General features: G+C 34.7%; 1 protein-coding gene across 1 annotated transcript; it reads right to left on the reverse strand.

Annotated features, from left to right (window-relative positions):
- Nucleotides 1–14,580: 14,580 nt before the first annotated feature.
- Nucleotides 14,581–23,100, reverse strand: LOC143068628 (ragulator complex protein LAMTOR4-like). The gene is made up of 4 exons (XM_076242841.1): nt 22,976–23,100; nt 18,419–18,514; nt 16,002–16,119; nt 14,581–14,788 (listed from the first exon to the last, which is right to left on the reverse strand). Exons 2-4 carry the CDS (start codon nt 18,497–18,499, stop codon nt 14,691–14,693), a joined length of 297 nt encoding a protein of 98 aa, XP_076098956.1. The 5' UTR covers nt 18,500–18,514; nt 22,976–23,100; the 3' UTR covers nt 14,581–14,690.
- Between the last annotated feature and the right edge of the window lie 6 nt (nt 23,101–23,106).

Genomic DNA, 23,106 nt, shown 5'->3' on the forward strand with positions numbered 1-23,106 from the left:
TGACCTTTGTCAAGGTCATTCGTCCACAATGTCATTGCTGAAGACCCCATGGGTCTAGGACCTTTGGTCATGTAGTAAAAGCTGATTTTCTCTTTTCAGAAACCTAAAACAGGGATTATGCCCCTTACAGAAAGGTCAAATCTCTTCGGTCAAAATGTAACAAAGTTGCGCCGTAATGACCCAAACATTTTCCACTATTTAAAACTTCTGTAAGTATAATGGTTTCTGAGATTATCTCATAACAAGGTGTTAGGTCAAAGGTCAAGGTCAACATACAAACTTGACCTTGAGGTATTTTACAAAGATACATTGAATTGATGATGAATGGTGAAGATCCTAGGTGTCTACGACTTACGGTTTCTGAGTTTTGGTGGTCAACCGACACCGGTTAATTTTCATAGGGGCATAACCCTACCAATGAGTTGTTGAATCTTTTGGATCCAAATGTAACGAAGAACCGGGGTCTGGTCCTGAACAAATTTCACCCTTTGTTTTTTTTCTACCTTTTACGGTTACGGTGTTTGAACGATAACAAGGTTTTTGGGTTTCGGAGGGATAACTCCGAACCGACAAAATATTTCGACTAACAGGGTGAGTTCCAGATAGGTATTCATGACACCGATACAAAGTGTGAACATGAAAGCGACACGTCTTACGGTTAACGCGGCTAAATTTGTCAAAGTTTGGCGGAAAAAGAATAATAATTAAACTGTCAATTGTTCTTGAACAATTGAGAGGTCTTTCCTTTTGTAATGTAAAATACATGTTCAAACAGACGTAAAATGTATTGAAAAGGTCAAAGTCAACCTTAAAAAGCTCGAAAAAACACTAACAATCCTTTATATAAGGTTAAAAACACTAAATTCGCTATCTGGGACATGACCTTGACCTTTGACCTTTTGACCTTTGTCAAGGTCATGAGTCCCCAATGCCATTACTGAAAATCCCAAGGGTCTAGGACCTTTGGTTATATAGTAAAACCTGATTTTGTCTTTTCAGAAACCTAAAACAGGGGTTATGCCCCTTAAAAAAAGGTCAAATCTTTTTAGTCAAAATGTAACAAAGTTGCGCCATAATGACCCAAACATTTTCCACTATTTAAAACTTCTGTAAGTATAATCGTTCCTGAGATTATCCCATAACAAGGTGTTAGGTCAAAGGTCAAGGTCAAGATACAAATATGGCCTTGAGGTATTTTACAAAGATACATGAATTGATGATGATTGGTGAAGATCCTAGGTGTCTACGACTTACGGTTTCTGAGTTTTGGTGGTCAACCGACACCGGTTAATTTTCATAGGGGCATAACCCTACCAATGAGTCGTTGAATCTTTTCGATCCAAATGTAACGAAGAACCGAGGTCTGGTCCTGAACAAATTTCACCCTTTGTTTTTTTTCTACCTATTACGGTTACAGTGTTGGAACGATAACAAGGTTTTTGGGTTTCGGAGGGATTACTCCGAACCGACAAAATATTTCGACTAACAGGGTGAGTTCCAGATAGGTATTCATGACACCGATACAAAGTGTGAACGTGAAAGCGACACGTCTTACGGTTAACGCGGCTAAATTTGTCAAAGTTTGGCGGAAAAAGAATAATAATAATAATAATAATAATAATAATAATAATAATAATTAAACTGTCAATTGTTCTTGAACAATTGAGAGGTCTTTCCTTTTGTAATGTAAAATACATGTTCCAACAGACGTAGAATGTATTGAAAAGGTCAACGTCACCCTTAAAACGCTCGAAAACACACTAAAAATCCTTTATATAAGGTTAAAAACACTAAATTCGCTATCTGGGACATGACCTTGACCTTTGACCTTTTGACCTTTGTCAAGGTCATTAGTCCCCAATGCCATTACAGAAGACCCCAAGGGTCTAGGACCTTTGGTTATATAGTAAAAGCTGATTTTGTCTTTTCAGAAATCTAAAACAGGGGTTATGCCCCTTATAGAAAGGTCAAATCTCTTCGGTCAAAATGTAACAAAGTTGCGCCGTAATGACCCAAACATTTTCCACTATTTAAAACTTCTGTAAGTATAATGGTTTCTGAGATTATCCCATAACAAGGTGTTAGGTCAAAGGTCAAGGTCAACATACAAATTTGACCTTGAGGTATTTTTCAAAGATGCATGAATTGATGATGATTGGTGAAGATCCTAGGTGTCTACGACTTACGGTTTCTGAGTTTTGGTGACCAACCGACATCGGTTAATTTTCATAGGGGCATAACCCTACCAATGAGTCGTTGAATCTTTTCGATCCAAATGTAACGAAGAACCGGGGTCTGGTCCTTAACAGATTTCACCCTTTGTTTTTTTTTCTACCTATTACGGTTACGGTGTTGGAACGATAACAAGGTTTTTGGGTTTCGGAGGAATTACTCCGAACCGACAAAATATTTCGACTCACAGGGTGAGTTCCGGATAGGTATTCATGACACCGATACAAAGTGTGAATATGAAAGCGACACGTCTTACGGTTAACGCGGCTAAATTTGTCAAAGTTTGGCGGAAAAAGAATAATAATAATAATAATAATTAAAATGTCAATTGTTCTTGAACAATTGAGAGGTCTTTCCTTTTGTAATGTAAAATACATGTTCCAATAGACTTAGAATGTATTAAAAAGGTCAAGGTCAACCTTAAAACGCTCGAAAACACACTAAAAATCCTTTATATAAGCTTAAAAACACTAAATTCGCTATCTGAGACATGACCTTGACCTTTGACCTTTTGACCTTTGTCAAGGTCATTAGTCCCCAATGCCATTACAGAAGACCCCAAGGGTCTAGGACCTTTAGTTATATAGTAAAAGCTGATTTTGTCTTTTCAGAAACCTAAAACAGGGGTTATGCCCCTTATAGAAAGGTCAAATCTCTTCGGTCAAAATGTAACAAAGTTGCCCCGTAATGACCCAAACATTTTCCACTATTTAAAACTTCTGTAAGTATAATGGTTTCTGAGATTATCCCATAACAAGGTGTTAGGTCAAAGGTCAAGGTCAACATACAAATTTGACCTTGAGGTATTTTTCAAAGATGCATGAATTGATGATGATTGGTGAAGATCCTAGGTGTCTACGACTTACGGTTTCTGAGTTTTGGTGACCAACCGACATCGGTTAATTTTTATAGGGGCATAACCCTACCAATGAGTCGTTGAATCTTTTCGATCCAAACGTAACGAAGAACCGGGGTCTGGTCCTTAACAGATTTCACCCTTTGTTTTTTTTCTACCTATTACGGTTACGGTGTTGGAACGATAACAAGGTTTTTGGGTTTCGGAGGGATTACTCCGAACCGACAAAATATTTTGACTCACAGGGTGAGTTCCGGATAGGTATTTATGACACCGATACAAAGTGTGAATATGAAAGCGACACGTCTTACGGTTAACGCGGCTAAATTTGTCAAAGTTTGGCGGAAAAAGAATAATAATAATAATAATAATAATAATAATAAACAGAAGAAATACAGTAAGGTCTTTCCCTTTTGTAAAAGGAAAGACCTTAATAAACAGAAGAAATACAGTAAGGTCTTTCCCTTTTGTAAAAGGAAAGACCTTAATAATAATAATAATAATAATAATTAAAATGTCAATTGTTCTTGAACAATTGAGAGGTCTTTCCTTTTCGAAATGTAAAGTACATGTTGCAATAGGCGTAGAATGCATTGAAAAGCTCTCAAACACACATAAAACCGCTATGAAATGACAAAAACAATAAATTCGATAATTTGGACATGACCTTGACTTTTGGCCTTGTGACCTTTGTGAAGGTCATTGGTCCACAATGTCATTGTAAAAGACCCTATGGGTCTAGGACTTTTCGTTCAAGAGTTAAAGCTAATTTTACCTTTTCAGAAACCGTTAACGGCGGTTATGCCCCTTAAGAATATGTCAAATCCTTTCGGTCAAAATGTAAAAAAGTTGTGCCTCAGTCACCTTAACATTTTTCACTGTTTACTATTTCTGTAAGATTAACCGTTTTTGAGATATCGACTAAAAAGTTGAAAGGTCAAAGGTCAAGGTCAACCTTAAAAACACTTAAAACACACTCAAAATGCTTAAAATAAGGTCAAAAACACATAATTCGCTATCTGGGACATGACCTTGACCTTTGACCTTGTGACCTTTGTCAAGGTCATTAGTCCCCAATGTCATTGGTGAAGACCCCACGGGTCTAGGACCTTTGGTTATATAGTAAAAGCTGATTTTGTCTTTTCAGAAACCTAAATCAGGGGTTATGCTCCTTACAGAAAGGTCAAATCTCTTCGGTCAAAATGTAACAAAGCTGCGCCATAATGACCCAAACATTTTCCACTATTTAAAACTTCTGTAAGTATAATGGTTTCTGAGATTATCCCATAACAAGGTGTTAGGTCAAAGGTCAAGGTCAACATACAAATTTGACCTTGAGGTATTTTTCAAAGATACATGAATTGATGATGAATGGTGAAGATCCTAGGTGTCTACGACTTACGGTTTCTGAGTTTTGGTGGCCAACCGACACCGGTTAATTTTCAGAGGGGCATAACCCTACCAATGAGTCGTTGAATCTTTTCGATCCAAATGTAACGAAGAACCGGGGTCTGGTCCTGAACAAATTTCACCCTTTGTTTTTTTTCTACCTATTACGGTTACGGTGTTGGAACGATAACAAGGTTTTTGGGTTTCGGAGGGATAACTCCGAACCGACAAAATATTTCGACTAACAGGGTGAGTTCAAGATAGGTATTCATGACACCGATACAAAGTGTGAACATGAAAGCGACACGTCTGACGGTTAACGCGGCTAAATTTGTCAAAGTTTGGCGGAAAAAGAATAATAATAATTAAACTGTCAATTGTTCTTGAACAATTTAGAGGTCTTTCCTTTTTTAATGTAAAATACATGTTCCAACAGACGTAGAATGTATTGAAAAGGTCAAGGTCAACCTTAAAAAGCTCGAAAACACACTAAAAATCCTTTAAATAAGGTTAAAAACACTAAATTCGCTATCTTGGACATGACCTTGACCTTTGACCTTTTGACCTTTGTCAAGGTCATTGGTCCCCAATGCCATTAATGAAGACCTTAAGGGTCTAGGACCTTTGGTTATATAGTAAAAGCTGATTTTGTCTTTTCAAAAACCTAAAACAGGGGTTATGCCCCTTATAGAAAGGTCAAATCTCTTTGGTCAAAATGTAACAAAGTTGCGCCATAATGACCCAAACATTTTCCACCATTTAAAACTTCTGTAAGTATAATGGTTTCTGAGATTATCCCATAACAAGGTGTTAGGTCAAAGGTCAAGGTCAACATACAAATTTGACCTTGAGGTATTTTTTAAAGATACATGAAATGAAGATGATTGGTGAAGATCCTATGTGTCTACGACTTACGGTTTCTGAGTTTTGGTGGCCAACCGACACCGATTAATTTTCATAGGGGCATAACCCTACCAATGAGTCGTTGAATCTTTTCGATCCAAATGTAACGAAGAACCGGGGTCTGGTCCTGAACAAATTTCACCCTTCATTTTTTTTCTACCTATTACGGTTACGGTGTTGGAACGATAACAAGGTTTTTGGGTTTCGGAGGGATTACTCCGAACCGACAAAATATTTCGACTCACAGGGTGAGTTCCGGATAGGTATTCATGACACCGATACAAAGTGTGAACATGAAAGCGACACGTCTTACGGTTACGGAGGGAAATTTTGTCAAAGTTTGGCGGAACAAGAAGAATAATAATTAAACTGTCAATTGTTCTTGAACAATTGAGAGGTCTTTCCTTTTATAATGTAAAATACATGTTTCAATAGACGTAAAATGTATTGAAAAGCTTTAAAACACACTGAAAATCCTTTAAATAAGGTCAAAAACCCTTAATTTGCTATATGGGACATGACCTTGACCTTTGACCTTTTGACCTTTGTCAAGGTCATCAGTCCCCAATGTCATTGCTGAAGACCCCTTAGGTCTAGGACCTTTGGTTATATAGTAAAAGCTGCTTTTGTCTTTTCAGAAACCTAAAACAGGCTTTATGCCCCTTAAAAAAAGGTCAAATCTCTTCGGTCAAAATGTAACAAAGTTGCGCCGTACTGACCCAAACATTTTCCACTATTTAAAATTTCTGTAAGTATAATGGTTTCTGAGTTGTACTGATAACAAGGTGTTAGGTCAAAGGTCAAGGTCAACATACACATTTGACCTTGAGGTATTTTTGAAAGTCTCATGAATTGTTGATGAATGGTGAAGATCCAAGGTCTCTACGATTTACGGTTTCTGAGTTTTGGTGGTCCACCGACACCGGTTACTTTTCATAGGGGCATAACCCTACCAATGAGTCGTTGAATCTTTTCGATTCAAATGTAACGATGAACCGGGGTCTGGTCTTGAACAAATTTCACCCTTCGGTTTTTTTCTATCTATTACGGTTACGGTGTTGGAACGATAACAAGGTTTTTTGGTTTCGGAGGGATTACTCCGAACCGACAAAATATTTCGACTAACAGGGTGAGTTCCGAATAGGTATTCATGACACCGATACAAAGTGAGAACATGAAAGCGACACGTCTTACGGTTTAGGCTGCTAACTTCGTCAAAGTTTGGCGGAAAAAGAATAATAAACAGAAGAAATACAGTAAGGTCTTTCCCTTTTGTAAAAGGAAAGACCTTAATAATTAAAATGTCAATTGTTCTTGAACAATTGAGAGGTCTTTCCTTTTGTAATGTAAAATACATGTTCCAATAGACGTAAAATGTATTGAAAAGCTTTATTACACACTAAAAAAACCCTTTAAATAAGATCAAAAACACATAATCCGCTATTTGGGACATGATCTTGACCTTTGACCTGTTGACCTTCATCAAGGTCAATAGTTTCCAATGTCCTGAACATTTTGCACTATTTACTATTTCTGTAAGTATAATAGTTTTTGAGATATCCAATAAAAAGTGAAAGGTCAAAGGTCAAGGTCAACCTTAAAAAGCTTGAAAACACACTAAAAATCCTTTATATAAGGTTAAAAACACTAAATTCGCTATCTGGGACATGACCTTGACCTTTGACCTTGTGACCTTTGTCAAGGTCATTAGTCCCCAATGTCATTGCTGAAGACCCCATGGGTCTAGGACCTTTAGTTATATAGAAAAAGCTGATTTTGTCTTTTCAGAAACCTAAAACAGGCTTTATGCCCCTTAAAAAAAGGTCAAATCTCTTCGGTCAAAATATAACAAAGTTGCGCCTTAATGACCCAAACATTTTCCACTATTCAAAACTTCTGTAAGTACAATGGTTTCTGAGATTATCCCATAACAAGGTGTTAGGTCAAAGGTCAAGGTCAACATACACATTTGACCTTGAGGTATTTTTCAAAGATACATGAATTGATGATGATTGGTGAAGATCCTAGGTGTCTACGACTTACGGTTTCTGAGTTTTGGTGGCCAACCGACACCGGTTAATTTTCAAAGGGGCATAACCCTACCAATGAGTCGTTGAATCTTTTCGATCCAAATGTAACGAAGAACCGGGGTCTGGTCCTGAACAAATTTCACCCTTTGTTTTTTTTCTACCTATTACGGTTATGGTGTTGGAACGATAACAAGGTTTTTGGGTTTCGGAGGGATTACTCCGAACCGACAAAATATTTCGACTCACAGGGTGAGTTCCAGATAGGTATTCATGACGTCTATACAAAGTGTGAATATGAAAGCGACACGTCTTACGGTTAACGCGGCTAAATTTGTCAAAGTTTAACGGAAGAATAATAATAATAATAATAATAATAATAATAATAATAAACAGAAGAAATACAGTAAGGTCTTTCCCTTTTGTAAAAGGAAAGACCTTAATAATAATAATAATAATAAACAGAAGAAATACAGTAAGGTCTTTCCCTTTTGTAAAAGGAAAGACCTTAATAAACAGAAGAAATACAGTAAGGTCTTTCCCTTTAGTAAAAGGAAAGACCTTAATAAGAACTGAGCAAAAACAATAAGTCTCCAAACTTTGTTTGGGAGACTTAATAAGAAAAAAAGAACGGAACAATAACAATATGTCACCCCAACTCCGTTGAGGGTGCCATAATAAGAACTGACCAAAAACAATAAGTCTCCAAACTTTGTTTGGGAGACTTAATTATAAGTACCTCTGAACCAGTGACAACTCTACGACATATTTTATCCATCGGATCACCATTGACGAGGGTTGTCCTAATTGATGGTGATACAAGTCTGAAAACCTCTTCTGTATATATAATTCGTCTAAATCACAGCCCAACAATGTAAGATATGCAAATTTGCTGAAACATTTTTTTGTGTGTTCTTCCCTGGCCGGGTTTGAGCTCGTGCTACAGAGATATCGTGGCATCTATGAATATTGTCATCTAATTTGTTTTTAGACACTTTTGTCCATCTGTTTTAAGAACAACATGAAAGTTAACATTTCCATTTCATATAGTTTCCGACATGATGGCATCCGAATTCAAGTGGCGTTTTCATGATTTTCCATCATAAGGACCCGGAAAGAGTTTGTTTTAATCAAAGTGGTGAAAACTTCTCATGGAAAGATTGGAATAGTTGTTTGAATAATTTTTTGGTAGATAAATTAAGCCAACAGTGAATCAAGTTGAATTATAGCGTGTTACTTAACTTCATTTATATTTTGACATGAGCGTCACTGATGAGTCTTTTGTAGACGAAACGCGCGTCTGGCGTACTAAATTATAATCCTGGTACCTTTGATAACTATTTACACCACTGGGTCGATGCCACTGCTGGACGTGTCGTCCCCGAGGGTATCACCAGCCCAGTAGTCAACACTTTGCTGTTGACATGAATATTAATAATGTGGTCATTTTTATAAATTTCCTGTTTACCGAACTTTGAATTTTTCGAAAAACTAAGGATTTTCTTATCCCAAGCATAGATTACCTTAGCCGTATTTGACACAACTTTTTGGAGTTTTGGATCCTCAATGCTCTTCAACTTTGTACTTGTTTGGCTTTATAAATATTTTGATATGAGCGTCACTGATGAGTCTTTTGTAGACGAAACGCGCGTCTGGCGTACTAAATTACAATCCTACTACCTTTGATACCTATTTACACCACTTGGTCGATGCCACTGCTGGTGGACGTTTCGTCCCCGAGGGTATCGCCAGTCCAGTAGTCAACACTTCGCTGTTGACATGAATATCAATAATGTGGTCATTTTTATAAATTGCCTGTTTACCGAACTTTGAATTTTTCGAAAAACTAAGGATTTTCTTATCCCAGGCATAGATTACCTTAGCCGTGCTCTTCAACTTTTTACTTGTTTGGCTTTATAAATATTTTGATATGAGCGTCACTGATGAGTCTTTTGTAGACGAAACGCGCGTTTTGCGTACTAAATTATAATCCTGGTACCTTTGATAACTATTAACTTGCCCAACAATTTCATTTAAATTGCAGTGTACTAGTATGTCTTAACCCCCAAAAAAAAAATGCGTTCTACATGTTTCACCTTTTATCTTTTGAGACAAATGAAATAACCAAACAAAGATTATTGTAATGAAGTGTCTCAATCGTCCTTGTATGACATAGGACCAACAGATAGACTTGAACCTTAGAACTTTATTATGTCAAATATTAAATCTATAAATAGGTTGTTTTTGGGGCATTTTGTAAGTTGAATCATAGGTATACTATTTTTCTCCTTTGAGAATTGCTTATTTCAAATAATTGTTTTTGAAAACAAATTCAATTATCATGATCGTATGACAACACTGAAGATAAAAAGTTGAAGAATGTACCATATATATTTTAATACAATTCTAATATCTAAATTACTAAGATTGTTAACAGACATTTGATGGGAATCAAAATTGGTTTGTTCTAAATTAAGAGTTTTAAAATTTTACTAACTGTTTCAAGCCGATCACTGATACGTGAACTAACCTACATTATTGATAACTACAGATGATTATTGGAGATTTTTCAGTAAATTATAGGTCATACTTGAATACCTTAAACATATTAACCCAGCTGAAGGACGCCTCCAGTTGCGGGAATTTCTCGCTACATTGAAGACCTGTTGGTGACCTTCTGCTGTTGTCTGTTCTATGGTCGGGTTGTTGTCTCTTTGACACATTCCCTCTTTGACATATTCCCCATTTCCATTCTCAATTTCATCATATTTAGATTATATTTTTTTCTTGAAAAAATAATTCATTTCTCCTGAATTAATCATTTTATTTATGTTTATCTTTCAAACAAAATTAACAAACTCACTGTAATGTAGCATAGATCAAAAGTAATAGACAATGAATAAATCGATCATCTCTTACATGTTTTGTAAAAGTTATCATTTTGTACAAAAATTGCTTTCAAAAACTGGTATTCAGGGGTTTCTTTCATGTAAATGCAAAGGGGTGCAGTAAATTTAGTCAAATATTGTACACATTGTAATTGTGCAAGTTACAATTTGTACAAGTCAAAATACAAATTATAATTAACACGTTTAATATTTTGTGCAAATTATAATTTATACAAAATGATAACTTGCATATACTAGGTACTTTTGGTTTTCGTTTAGCAACTGCAAATGAATGTGAATATTTAATGTCATATCGCATTGTATAACATATTGGTGTTGATGACAGATCGTTGTTTTTTTTTTTTTTTCATTTATTCACAACTTTTATAGATTTCCACTCTAAGTGCCATGTTCACTTAAATTTCAGAACCATTGCCACAGATCTTTTATGGTCCCGTAACTGAACTGCTGCAAGGCCAAATTTCTGCTAGTCTAAAAATGCCCTTTTTCCAGTGTGCTAAAAATCTAACCTTAATCTTGATCAAACTATGCAGAACAGATTAGTGTTCCTTTGCTTTCATTCTAAATATGTATGAAATATTTGTCACTGGACATTCAACAATCAATAAAAATATTAAGATCAACATTTTAGGAGAAATACTTCCAAACCAGGTTGTCACGATTTTACTCCAATACAGCTTGTTGTGCTAAACCCTTTTTAAAATTTACACCTTTTGCCTAGCTCCTTTTTAGCTCACCTGGCCCGAAGGGCCAAGTGAGCTTTTCTCATCACTTGGCGTCCGTCGTCGTCGTCCGTCGTCGTTAACTTTTTACATTTTGAACTTCTTCTAGAGAACCACTGAATGGAATGAAACAAATCATGGCATGAATGTTCCTTATGAGGTGCTGACCAAGTGTTGTTACTTTGAAGCCGATCCATCATCCAAGATGGCCGCCAGCGGGGGACTTAGTTTAACATAGGACCCTATGGGAAATGCATACAAATTACTTCTTCTAGAGAACCACTGAATGGAATGAAACCAAACATGGCATGAATGTTACTTATGAGGTGCTGACCAATGGTTGTTACTTTGAAGCCGATCCATCATCCAAGATGGCCGCCAGCGGGGGACTTAGTTTAACATAGGACCCTATGGGAAATACATACAAATGATTTCTTTTAGAGAACCACTGAATGGGATGAAACCAAACATTGCATGAATGTTCCTTATGATGTGCTGACCAAGTGTTGTTACTTTGTAGCCGTTCCATCTTCCAAGATGGCCGCCAGCAGGGGACTTAGTTTAACATAGGACCCTATGGGAAATGCATACAAATGACTTCTTCTAGAGAACCACTGAATGGAATGAAACCAAACATGGCATGAATGTTACTTATGAGGTGCTGACCAAGTGTTGCTACTTTGAAGCCGATCCATCATCCAAGATGGCCGCCAGCGGGGGACTTAGTTTAACATAGGACCCTATGGGAAATTCATACAAATGACTTCTTCTAGAGAACCACTGAATGTAATGAAACCAAACATGGCATGAATGTTCCTTATGAGGTGCTGACCAAGTGTTGTTACTTTGTAGCCGATCTTTCATCCAAGATGGCCGCCAGCGGGGGAATTAGTTTAACATAGGACCCTATGGGAAATGCATACAAAAGACTTCTTCTAGAGAACCGCTGAATGGAATGAAACCAAACATGGCATGAATGTTCCTTATGAGGTGCTGACCAAGTGTTGTTACTTTGTAGCCGATCCATCATCCAAGATGGCCGCCAGCAGGGGACTTAGTTTAACATAGGACCTTATGGGAAATGCATACAAATGACTTCTTCTAGAGAACCACTGAATGGAATGAAACCAAACATAGCATGAATGTTCCTTATGAGGTGCTGACCAAGTGTTGTTACTTTGTAGCCGATCCATAATCCAAGATGGCCGCCAGCGGGGGACTTAGTTTAACATAGGACCATATATGGGAAATTCATACAAATGACTTCTTTTAGAGAACCACTGAATGGAATGAAACCAAATATGGCATGAATGTTACTTATGAGGTGCTGACCAATGGTTGTTACTTTGAAGCCGATCCATCATCCAAGATGGCCGCCAGCGGGGGACTTAGTTTAACATAGGACCCTATGGGAAATACATACAAATGATTTCTTTTAGAGAACCACTGAATGGGATGAAACCAAACATGGCATGAATGTTCCTTATGATGTGCTGACCAAGTGTTGTTACTTTGTAGCCGTTCCATCTTCCAAGATGGCCGCCAGCAGGGGACTTAGTTTAACATAGGACCCTATGGGAAATGCATACAAATGACTTCTTCTAGAGAACCACTGAATGGAATGAAACCAAACATGGCATGAATGTTACTTATGAGGTGCTGACCAAGTGTTGTTACTTTGAAGCCGATCCATCTTCCAAGATGGCCGCCAGCGGGGGACTTAGTTTAACATAGGACCCTATGGGAAATTCATACAAATGACTTCTTCTAGAGAACCACTGAATGTAATGAAACCAAACATGGCATGAATGTTCCTTATGAGGTGCTGACCAAGTGTTGTTACTTTGTAGCCGATCTTTCATCCAAGATGGCCGCCAGCGGGGGAATTATTTTAACATAGGACCCTATGGGAAATGCATACAAAAGACTTCTTCTAGAGAACCGCTGAATGGAATGAAACCAAACATGGCATGAATGTTCCTTATGAGGTGCTGACCAAGTGTTGTTACTTTGTAGCCGATCCATCATCCAAGATGGCCGCCAGCGGGGACTTAGTTTAACATAGGACCCTATGGGAAATGCATACAAATGACTTCTTCTAGAGAACCACTGAATGGAATGAAACCAAACATAGCATGAATGTTCCTTATGAGGTGCTGACCAAGTGTTGTTACTTTGTAGCCGATCCATAATCCAAGATGGCCGCCAGCGGGGGACTTAGTTTAACATAGGACCATATATGGGAAATTCATACAAATGACTTCTTTTAGAGAACCACTGAATGGAATGAAACCAAACATGGCATAAATGTTCCTTATGAGGTGCTGACCAAGTGTTGTTACTTTGTAGCTGATCCATCATCCAAGATGGCCGCCAGTGGCGGGACTTAGTTTAACATAGGACCCTATGGAAAATGCATAAAAATGACATCTTTTAGAGAACCACTGAATGGAATGAAACCAAACATAGCATGAATGTTCCTTATGAGATTCTGACCAAGTGTTGTTACTTTGTCTCCGATCTATCATCCAAGATGGCTGCCAGCGGGGGGCTTAGTTTAACATAGGACCCTATGGGAAATGCATACAAACGTCTTCTTCTAGAGAACCAAGGAATTGAATGAAATCAAACATAGCATGAATAGTCCTTTCCTTATGAGGTGCTGGCCAAGTGTTGTTACTTTGTAGTCAAATTTTATCTGTTTCTATATGATTTCAAAAACCCAAGTAGAGTCAGGTGAGCGATACAGGCTCTTGAGAGCCTCTAGTTTTTATTAGAATAACAGCGAAGAAACAATTGAAGAAGAAATGACTCCAAATCATTTCTAGGTGAACATTGTAACATAGCTCCATAGTCTTTATAATAATAGCTAGCAAGTGGTTTTCCCTAAAATTTCCATGGTGAATAAGACTTGTTGTACAACCATTTTCATCATGTCACTTTCTCTCTAATTTTTTTCTTAGAGATTTGTTTTTCAAAACTATATGTAGTTTGACCTCATTGTTTATTTCAGCCCAGTCATACCTGCCAACAATTCAAAATGATCATGGGGGTTTAATGTGCATGATGGCTTTCATAATCCTACAAAACCTTTAAAGAGACCTTCAAATTTATTCTTATGTTGTTTAATTGCTTCATCATACTTTTAGAATCCTTTAACCATTGACCATGGTCAAATTGATTGTTTTGTTTTAAATTGTTGACAAAAATGCTCTTTCAAAATTTCCATTTTGGAGCACCTATTGGGGAAATCCCTAGCAATTAGTGACAGTTGGCATGGTATGAGCCATACTGGTTATGAAAAACTTATGTAAAGATGGACGAACAAATGCAAAATGATGACAAAAGGTCACATGGCCAAAAAATACATCTATAGAGCAAAAGATTGGACAACAATCCCAAACAGAAAGTGGTACTGAACCAAGGATCTGGTAAAAAAATCAGATAGTCCAGAAAAGAAGAAAATATTTTGGCTCCAAGTCATAATATTGGTCCTGTTAATCCTGCTATGAAAAAGATAAGGTATCAAAATAATCAACCTATAGTGGAAAACATCATGTCTTTATTTATGTAAATATTTAACATGAAAAAAATGATTATGATACCGGTATTACAAGTTATGAGATAAAGATAATAAAAAGTATATAATCAATCATGCTACTGCTGGTTCCTGTGGTGAATACTGTCTTTTACTAACATAAATCTTCTGATTTGATACTGTTATAACATACATATAACTTTCCCAAACAACTGTAAAAAAAAATTACATTCTTACTAAATAGATTATGCAGCAAACATAAATAAGCATAATTTTGATAGTATTTTAAATTTTAGCTTGACATATTTTGTAAACACTGTAAAATAACACTTTATAAGCTGACCTCTAGAATGTCTCCATTGGTTTTCTTGTGTTGTTGGATTGCTGTTTTTTGTATTCCTATTGCAAAAAATTATATAAAACATATGACAATAAACAGCTGTATCTAACACACTTGCTTCACCATTATTGGGATGATTGAAATTAGATATTTGATTTGATTTTTTTTGTGTTTTTAATGCCACTTTTTAGCAGCTCTTTTAGGGCTATTTCGTGTTGACCAGTTTTAATTGGTGGAGGAAGCCAGAGTGCCTGGAGAAAACCATGACCTTTAATAGAAAACTAAGAATACTAGTAAATTAAGATTGGAGTCATGTGCACCAACACCAGCAGGGTTGAAACTCACAATCTCAGTGTTAGCTATTGAGAAGGCATATAATGATTAATCAGAAGCAAACATAATGGCTTTGTAGAAAAACAAGAGGATACCCTTACACATACAAATATTGTGTTAAAAATGACTGTTTAAGGTAGCACAATACAAAGATTTTTCATCCCCAATCAGACATCTTTAAACTAATGTTATTCCACTCATCTTTCTTTAAATTTTATAAATGAGGTACCAAAAGAAAGATCGAAGAAGGATTAATCTTTCAAATTGTGATAATTTCATCATGACACAATTATTACATAATTAATTGTTATGTAATGAGTTGCCATATTGTGATGTCCATACTTAAATGAATTTAGCTTTTTTGTTATTCATAGCATCCCAAAATATTTTATAGATTCTTGCACAACACAGTTTGACCTCCAAAACTGTGTCTCAGGTTTTACCTATTGTATTTCATTCTCTCATAAATCTTCAATGAATCTTTTTCATTCATTTGACAGACAAAGTTCCCAAACTCAAGAATGACATATGATGTCAAATATCCAGATAAAAAAACAATAATTGAACATTGTGATATATTCACCAATTTCAACAATTCCAAAAAATGTAAAAAGTTTGTAGATAATGGACGACAGATACCAAGTAATGGCAGTATTTTACAGTGGAACTTTATGCCTTCATTACATACATAATACAATAAATTTATTACTGAGTGTATGATAAATCTAAACTAGCTTTTAAGCATTATATACCTGAAATTCTTTTAAAAGTATCTCTCTTGTCTGAAGTAACTTGAATTCTGTTTGCAGTATGAACTAACTTCAAAACTTTTTCAGCTATAGATTCTGCATTTTGTAAGTCTCCTCCTGACTAAAATTGATAAAATAATATTACTTTGAAATGTTAAAATGATTGATTGATTGTTATACATCCACAGGCAAATATTTCAGGCATATTAATGGAAAGTGAATCAACTGTCATCCCCCTCCCAAAACAAAATAATAAAACTAGAGGCTCTAAAGAGCCTGTGTCGCTCACCTTGGTCTATGTGAATATTAAACAAAGGAAGCAGATGGATTCATGACAAAATTGTGTTTTGGTGATGGTGATGTGTTTGTACATCTTACTTTACTAAACAGTCTTGCTGCTTACAATTATCTCTATCTATAATGAACTTGGCCCAGTAGTTTCAGTGGAAAATGTTAATAAAAATTTACAAATTTTATGAAAATTGTTAAAAGTTGACTATAAAGGACAATAACTCCTTAGGGGGTCAATTGACCATTTCAGTCATGTTGACTTATTTGTAAATCTTACTTTGCTGAACAGTATTGCTGTTTACAGTTTATCTCTATCTATGATAATATTCAAGATAATAACCAAAAACAGCAAAATTTCCTTAAAATTATCGATTCAGGGGCAGCAACCCAACAACGAGTTGTCCGATTCATCTGAAAATTTCAGGGCAGATAGATCTTGACCTGATAAACAATTTTATCCATTTTCAGATTTGCTCTAAATGCTTTGGTTTTTGAGTTATAAGCCAAAAACTGCATTTTACCCCCTATGTTCTATTTTTAGCCGTGGCGGCCATCTTGATTTGATGGCCGGGTCACCGGACACATTTTTTAAACTAGATACCCCAAAGATGATTGTGGCCAAGTTTGGATTAATTTGGCCCAGTAGTTTCAGAGAAGAAGATTTTTGTAAAAGATTACTAAGATTTACGAAAAATGGTTAAAAATTGACTATAAAGGGCAATAACTCCTAAAGGGGTCAACTGACCATTTCGGTCATGTTGACTTATTTGTAAATCTTACTTTGCTGAACATTATTGCTGTTTACAGTTTATCTCTATCTATAATAATATTCAAGATAATAACCAAAAACAGTAAAAATTCCTTAAAATTACCAATTCATCTGAAAATTTTAGGGCAGATAGATCTTGACCTGATAAACAATTTTACCCCATGTCAGATTTGCTCTAAATGCTTTGGTTTTTGAGTTATAAGCCAAAAACTGCATTTTACCCCTATGTTCTATTTTTAGCCTTGGCGGCCATCTTGGTTGATTGGCCGGGTCACCGGACACAATTTTTAAATTAGATACCCCAATGATGATTGTGGCCAAGTGTGGTTAAATTTGGCCCTGTAGTTTCAGAGGAGAAGATTTTTGTAAAAGTTAACGACGACAGACGCCAAGTGATGGGAAAAGCTCACATGGCCCTATGGGCCAGGTGAGCTAAAAACTAACAAAAAACAACTAGAATAAAAAACTGGTCAGTCTTAAATGGCCAGGTTGCAATATTAGTGACTAACCAAAGTAGAATATAAACAACTTTTAGGTGTAATACCTGATGGTTGTTAATTTTGATGCAAGTAAGTATGGAAAAATAAGAAAACATTCCTCCCACAATTCCATAATAGCAGGTACACGTCATGTCACTTCAATATACATTTGTATTTAATCTTTGATAAATTTTGCTGAAAAATTACTTAGTTCTAAGTATTAGTTGACAACTTAAATTAAGTACCCACATTTCTTCACCTGACATCCTCATACTTCTGTGGATTCATTAAAATTTGATGGTGTCAATTTTTCGTGGATTGAGGATTACTCACATTTTGATGAATATTAGATTTTGTGGTTTTGTATACAAGCCTATAGAAAATTTATAATTTGTTGAATATTTTAATTTGTGGTTCATCTGCACCAAAAAAATTAACGAAAATTAGTATCCCACAAATAATAATGAATACATAGTCCAACCCAGTCAATAAAGCAAAAACAAACCAACCCTATTCCTAAAGAATTCAGTTGTATACACGACAAATGAGTATTTATGAAAAAGAAGCATTCTATCATTCCTTTTGCAATATTTCATTAAAAATCTATTTAATCATGTTAATCAATAATAAAAATAACATATGCAAAATATCATTTATCTGATTCTTCAGTGCAGTGTCCACTGCTTCTACAAAAATATATATATATATATATATATATATTGAAAAGTTGAAATTAAAATGAGGGAAGATTTTAATTGGTTTACTAACCGAAATGCAATGTATTTTTTATTCTTTTCCTTTATTAGAAGTTTGATTTTTTTCCTACAAAAGCAAAACAAGTATCTATGAATTTGTACCAATATGCAACAAGAAAAACTCACACTTAGAACAGCTCCATCATCAGTCAGCACCAGGTAACCATGAGAGTCTTGAATCTTGTCTATCCCTTGTGCAGTGGTCATTTTCTATTTTGTGATCTGAATTAATATGATGTGATATGATTAATTGTCACTTAAGTAGTGGTCATTATACAAAGAGATCAAAACTATTTAAGGAGGGCCCTGTTTCATGTGCTACTTCTAACCAAGTTGTAGAAAAATATCAGTTACTGATAAGACTGTGTCCTTAATTAAGCTAAAAGTAATAGTTTGTTATCCTAATTTATCACTTATTTGATTGGATTACAACTTTTGGTTCATTTATATGTTTCGGAGATTAGTGTGATGTCCATTGTGTTGAACTAGTATATATGTAGGACTCAGAGATGATGGGGACGCTGAAGTGCGATTGTCCGCGCCGAAGTATGATGGTCCTTTCGCTGAATTGCGATGGTTTGGCATGATGTTTGCATATTGTGACGTTTTCAAATACAACATTAGATCAAATAGAACAGGGATTCACAGGTAGCAGAATAATACTATGTAGATGAAAGTTTCATGCAAACAAAGGAAAGGAAAAAGAAAGGAACGAATGATTCAAGTCCACAGAATTCAAATATTTTTGACTCCACACTATCATGACTATACTGCGTACTAATCAGGGATGGGGTCGATTACTTTAAAATGTAATAGATTAAATTACAATTACTTTGCTTATAAAATGTAATCGATTACATGACAATTACACCTTATTTCAAATGTAATTGATTACATTAGATTACTTTTCTTTAAAGTAATCATGATTAATTGTGATTACTTATGATTACATTGTATATTGCAATATTAAAGAATTTCTATAACTTTTTATATTTAAGAAAAAGCTAACTTTGGTGATTTTTTTTAAACCCATAATTTATTAATCTTATTTAAAAAATTCGTAAGGGTTCCACGGAACCCAGTGTCTCGCCTACTTTTGCTGTTAATCGCAGACTCAACAAAAATGAGGAAAAACATCAATAAAAATTTCCCTCTCGATACTGTCTTTTGATTGAAAGAAGCTTCCAAGTTTGGTAAAAAAAATCCAGGATAGTTTATGAATCTTATAAATGTTTTATAGACTTTAACTGAAGACTGTATGTAATGTTAACTGGAAGAAAAACTAAGTCCATTTATAAGTAAAATATGGAAAAAGTGATTTTTTTTTTTACAAAATTTACTTCTGAATAATATCTTATGATCAGAAACAAGCTTTTGTCTAAGTTTGGTAGAAATCCAGGATAGCTTAAGAACATTATAAAAATTTTAAAAACTTAAACCACAGAGTGAATGTTTTGTTTCTGGCAAAAAAACTAAGTCCATTTAGAAGTAAAATACGGAAAAATGGAAATCTATTTTTACAAAATTTTATTCTTGATACTATCTTATGATCATAAACAAGCTTCTGTCCAAGTTTGGTACAAATCAAGGATAGTTTATGAAAGTTATTAAAATTTTAAAAACTTTAACCACAGAGTGAATGTCATGTTTCCTCACAGAAAAACTAAGTCCATTTATAATTAAAATACGGAAAAAATAGAATTTTATTTTTACAAAATTTACTTCTGGATACTTTCTTATGATCATAAACAAGCTTCTGTCCAAGTTTGGTAGAAATTCAGTAAAGTTTAAGAAAGTTATTAAAATTTCAAAAACTTTAACCACAGAGTGAATATTTGTGGACGCCGCCGCCGACGACGACGACGGAATGTAGGATCGCTTAGTCTCGCTTTTTCGACTAAAGTCGAAGGCTCGACAAAAATCTATACAAGTACAGTGTAACATGTGTAACTTGAGAAAATAGCTATAGACAAGTGTCCTTTCTCTGTGTAAAAGATATACACATGATATAACTTTGTTTTTTCTACACATTTTAACCAACTGCCCAATTCACAAAAAACCTGAACAAGTAATGAAAAATCAATTAAATATACAATGTAGTTTCATTGTCTGTGAGGACATAATTGACACATCCATAAATGTTTTTACAGGTGTTAATCACTACTTCCATTTTTTAACAAACAATAGGTGAGCTTGGGTATTAAAATTTTATTGTCTTAATAACAATATCAATAAAGTTATAAGTGGTTAATTGTTATAATTTGTTTGAAAATTTTGAATGCATATATTTATTTCATAATATTTATGGAAAACAAAATTTATTAAAATTGTCAAAAATGAAATATGATTTTAAATTCCATATTGAATTAAAAGGGCTCATGCAGTTATGTATGTCGACCTCAAAGTCAAATTGGAACTTAATGTTTTCTGCTTTTGAATTTCATTGTAGCTTTATAAAAATGTTGGGCATACTTATATGAAATTGGAGTTAATATTAGAAGTGTTCAATCAATGAACATAAATGCTTTCAAGACATACTCTTATATCATAAGAGCTCAATCTCACAAACACTGGAAAGCAAATTCCTTTAGTAAACTGTTAACAAAATAAAACACTTGGTTATACAAAACTTGTTATATAGATGATACTATTTATCACATTAAACAAAGTCCCATCATAGTGAATACTAGTTTCATGATTTTTTTTATTCATGCTCTACATTTTCATATTGTCTATCAAAAACTATTTTCCTATATACTAGTACCAGTATACACAATTTGTAATCAGTAAGTAATCATATGAATGTAATCTTAAAGTAATCTAAAAGTAATCATGATTACACCTGTTTTTGGCAATGTAATCGATTATTCTGATTACTTGTAATCAGAAATGGCATGATTACTGATTACATAGAATTACACTGCAAAATGTAATCAATTACAGCTGATTATGATTACCGATTACGATTACCCCATGCCTGGTACTAATCTGAAAATTGGCAAATTCAAAATCAGATTAAAATATATTAAAATTTTCAAAGGGGAGGATAGCAGCTACTTTTGTCCAATCTTAATAGCCGTATTTCATTTAAAAAGTGAATGTACATCTTGCTTAATACTCAACATGTTCAATGTCACACACAGATAGACCATTGCACTTCGGCATAACCACCATCGCACTTCGGCACAGTCATCAACAAGAAAGCGTAACAATGTCACCATCACACTTCAGCTTGTTAACCAACGCACTTCAGCTTGACTATCTCAATGTGGAGAACCATCACGGTTCCAAGATAAGTGTGATGTCCTTTGTGTTGAACTAGTTAATACAAAAATGTTTATCATTGTTTAGAGGCCAGCAATGGCCTTTTACAGGCGCAGTATTTTTTTCGCTGCATTGCAATTAGCCATTAAGGGCCCTAGGCTGTTTTCAGCTTGGTTGGGTTAATGTCTATTTATCGCATTTCCTGTTTCCATTCTCAATTCTATTCAATGGGATGTAGAAACATCAGAGTGACCACTAATTTTAATCTGTTATGTAGTTTTCTGATTTAGCCATCCTTACCCTTGCTTTAAACACAGAATCCCAAAATGGATTAAGTGTATTTATAAAGATAGCATTTACTTTGTTTGAAGAAGACATTCATCAGTGGTTCAGCTTTTTATATTTTTTTTCCTTAATAGCAACCACTGTCTAGAGCTTTCCAGGACTTGAGAATTATTTGTTCTAAAAACTCTTTACTTTTAGATTTTCAAAGTGAGACTTTTATGTTGAATATATTGCATTAATTACCATGATTACTGCCAATACTGATGAAGAAAATTATTGATATCATATATCTGCACACCTTAGACTTATGACGTCACTTTATTAACAGATAAATCCAATAATCGGGTAATATTGTGTGAACAAATTTTATATCATACTTTATTTCATAAAATCTTCTGTCATGTCTGTATTGAAGATTTTTTGTAATGTCTGTTGTGTGTCCAAAATTAGGGAAACCCCTGTTATGAGAGTTCTTCCCATGTCCGGTGAGTTCGTGCATGCCTTCTCAAAATGGCTTATTTTAAATACAGGAATGATTTTAAACGATAAAATATAGTTGAATTTGAACCAAACAGACTATAAACATGATAAATAGCAAACAAAAAAATTTATTTCAATCAGATATAATCTGACTAAAATGAAACAAATTTTATTTGATAATGTACTATTTCTATTTGAAATTGGCTAAATATGGTTAATTGTTGGATTACAGTCTGCACGGTTAGCCACTAGTCCAATGCCCAAGACTAGTAAAATTTCATTCGGACTTGTAAGTGTTTGCCAAATTTTGTTTGGCCCAATAAGAAAAATGTCAGAATATTGATAATAAATACTGACATGAACTTATTGATTTTTAATTGGTGATTTGATGTTTTTAAGTTCGAACTGAAGGTGTGCCCATATTGACAGAACATTTACATTTATAAAACATATATATGATCCTCTATAAGTATATGACTATGGTAGTATGGGGGTTCATGACACTAAATAAAATTGGACAAATTTACTACAATTTCAATTACAAATCATATTTTCAAAACTTGAGTTCTTCATCTTTTAAGTTGTACATTACTCAATAGTCAACTGATCGCTGAATAAAAGATATATGACTGTTTCTCATAACAATATATTTACTTTTAAAAAATAATGATGTTATAGTTCATTGTTGTATCAAACAATATAACTTTGGTCAACTTTGGGCACCTGCTGTCTGCTTATTAAATTTCCGGTAGATAATTTATTCGATCACATGATCTGTAGTCTCG

This window comes from Mytilus galloprovincialis, chromosome 3 (genome assembly GCF_965363235.1).
Source record: "Mytilus galloprovincialis chromosome 3, xbMytGall1.hap1.1, whole genome shotgun sequence".
Taxonomy (NCBI): Eukaryota; Metazoa; Mollusca; class Bivalvia; order Mytilida; family Mytilidae; genus Mytilus; species Mytilus galloprovincialis.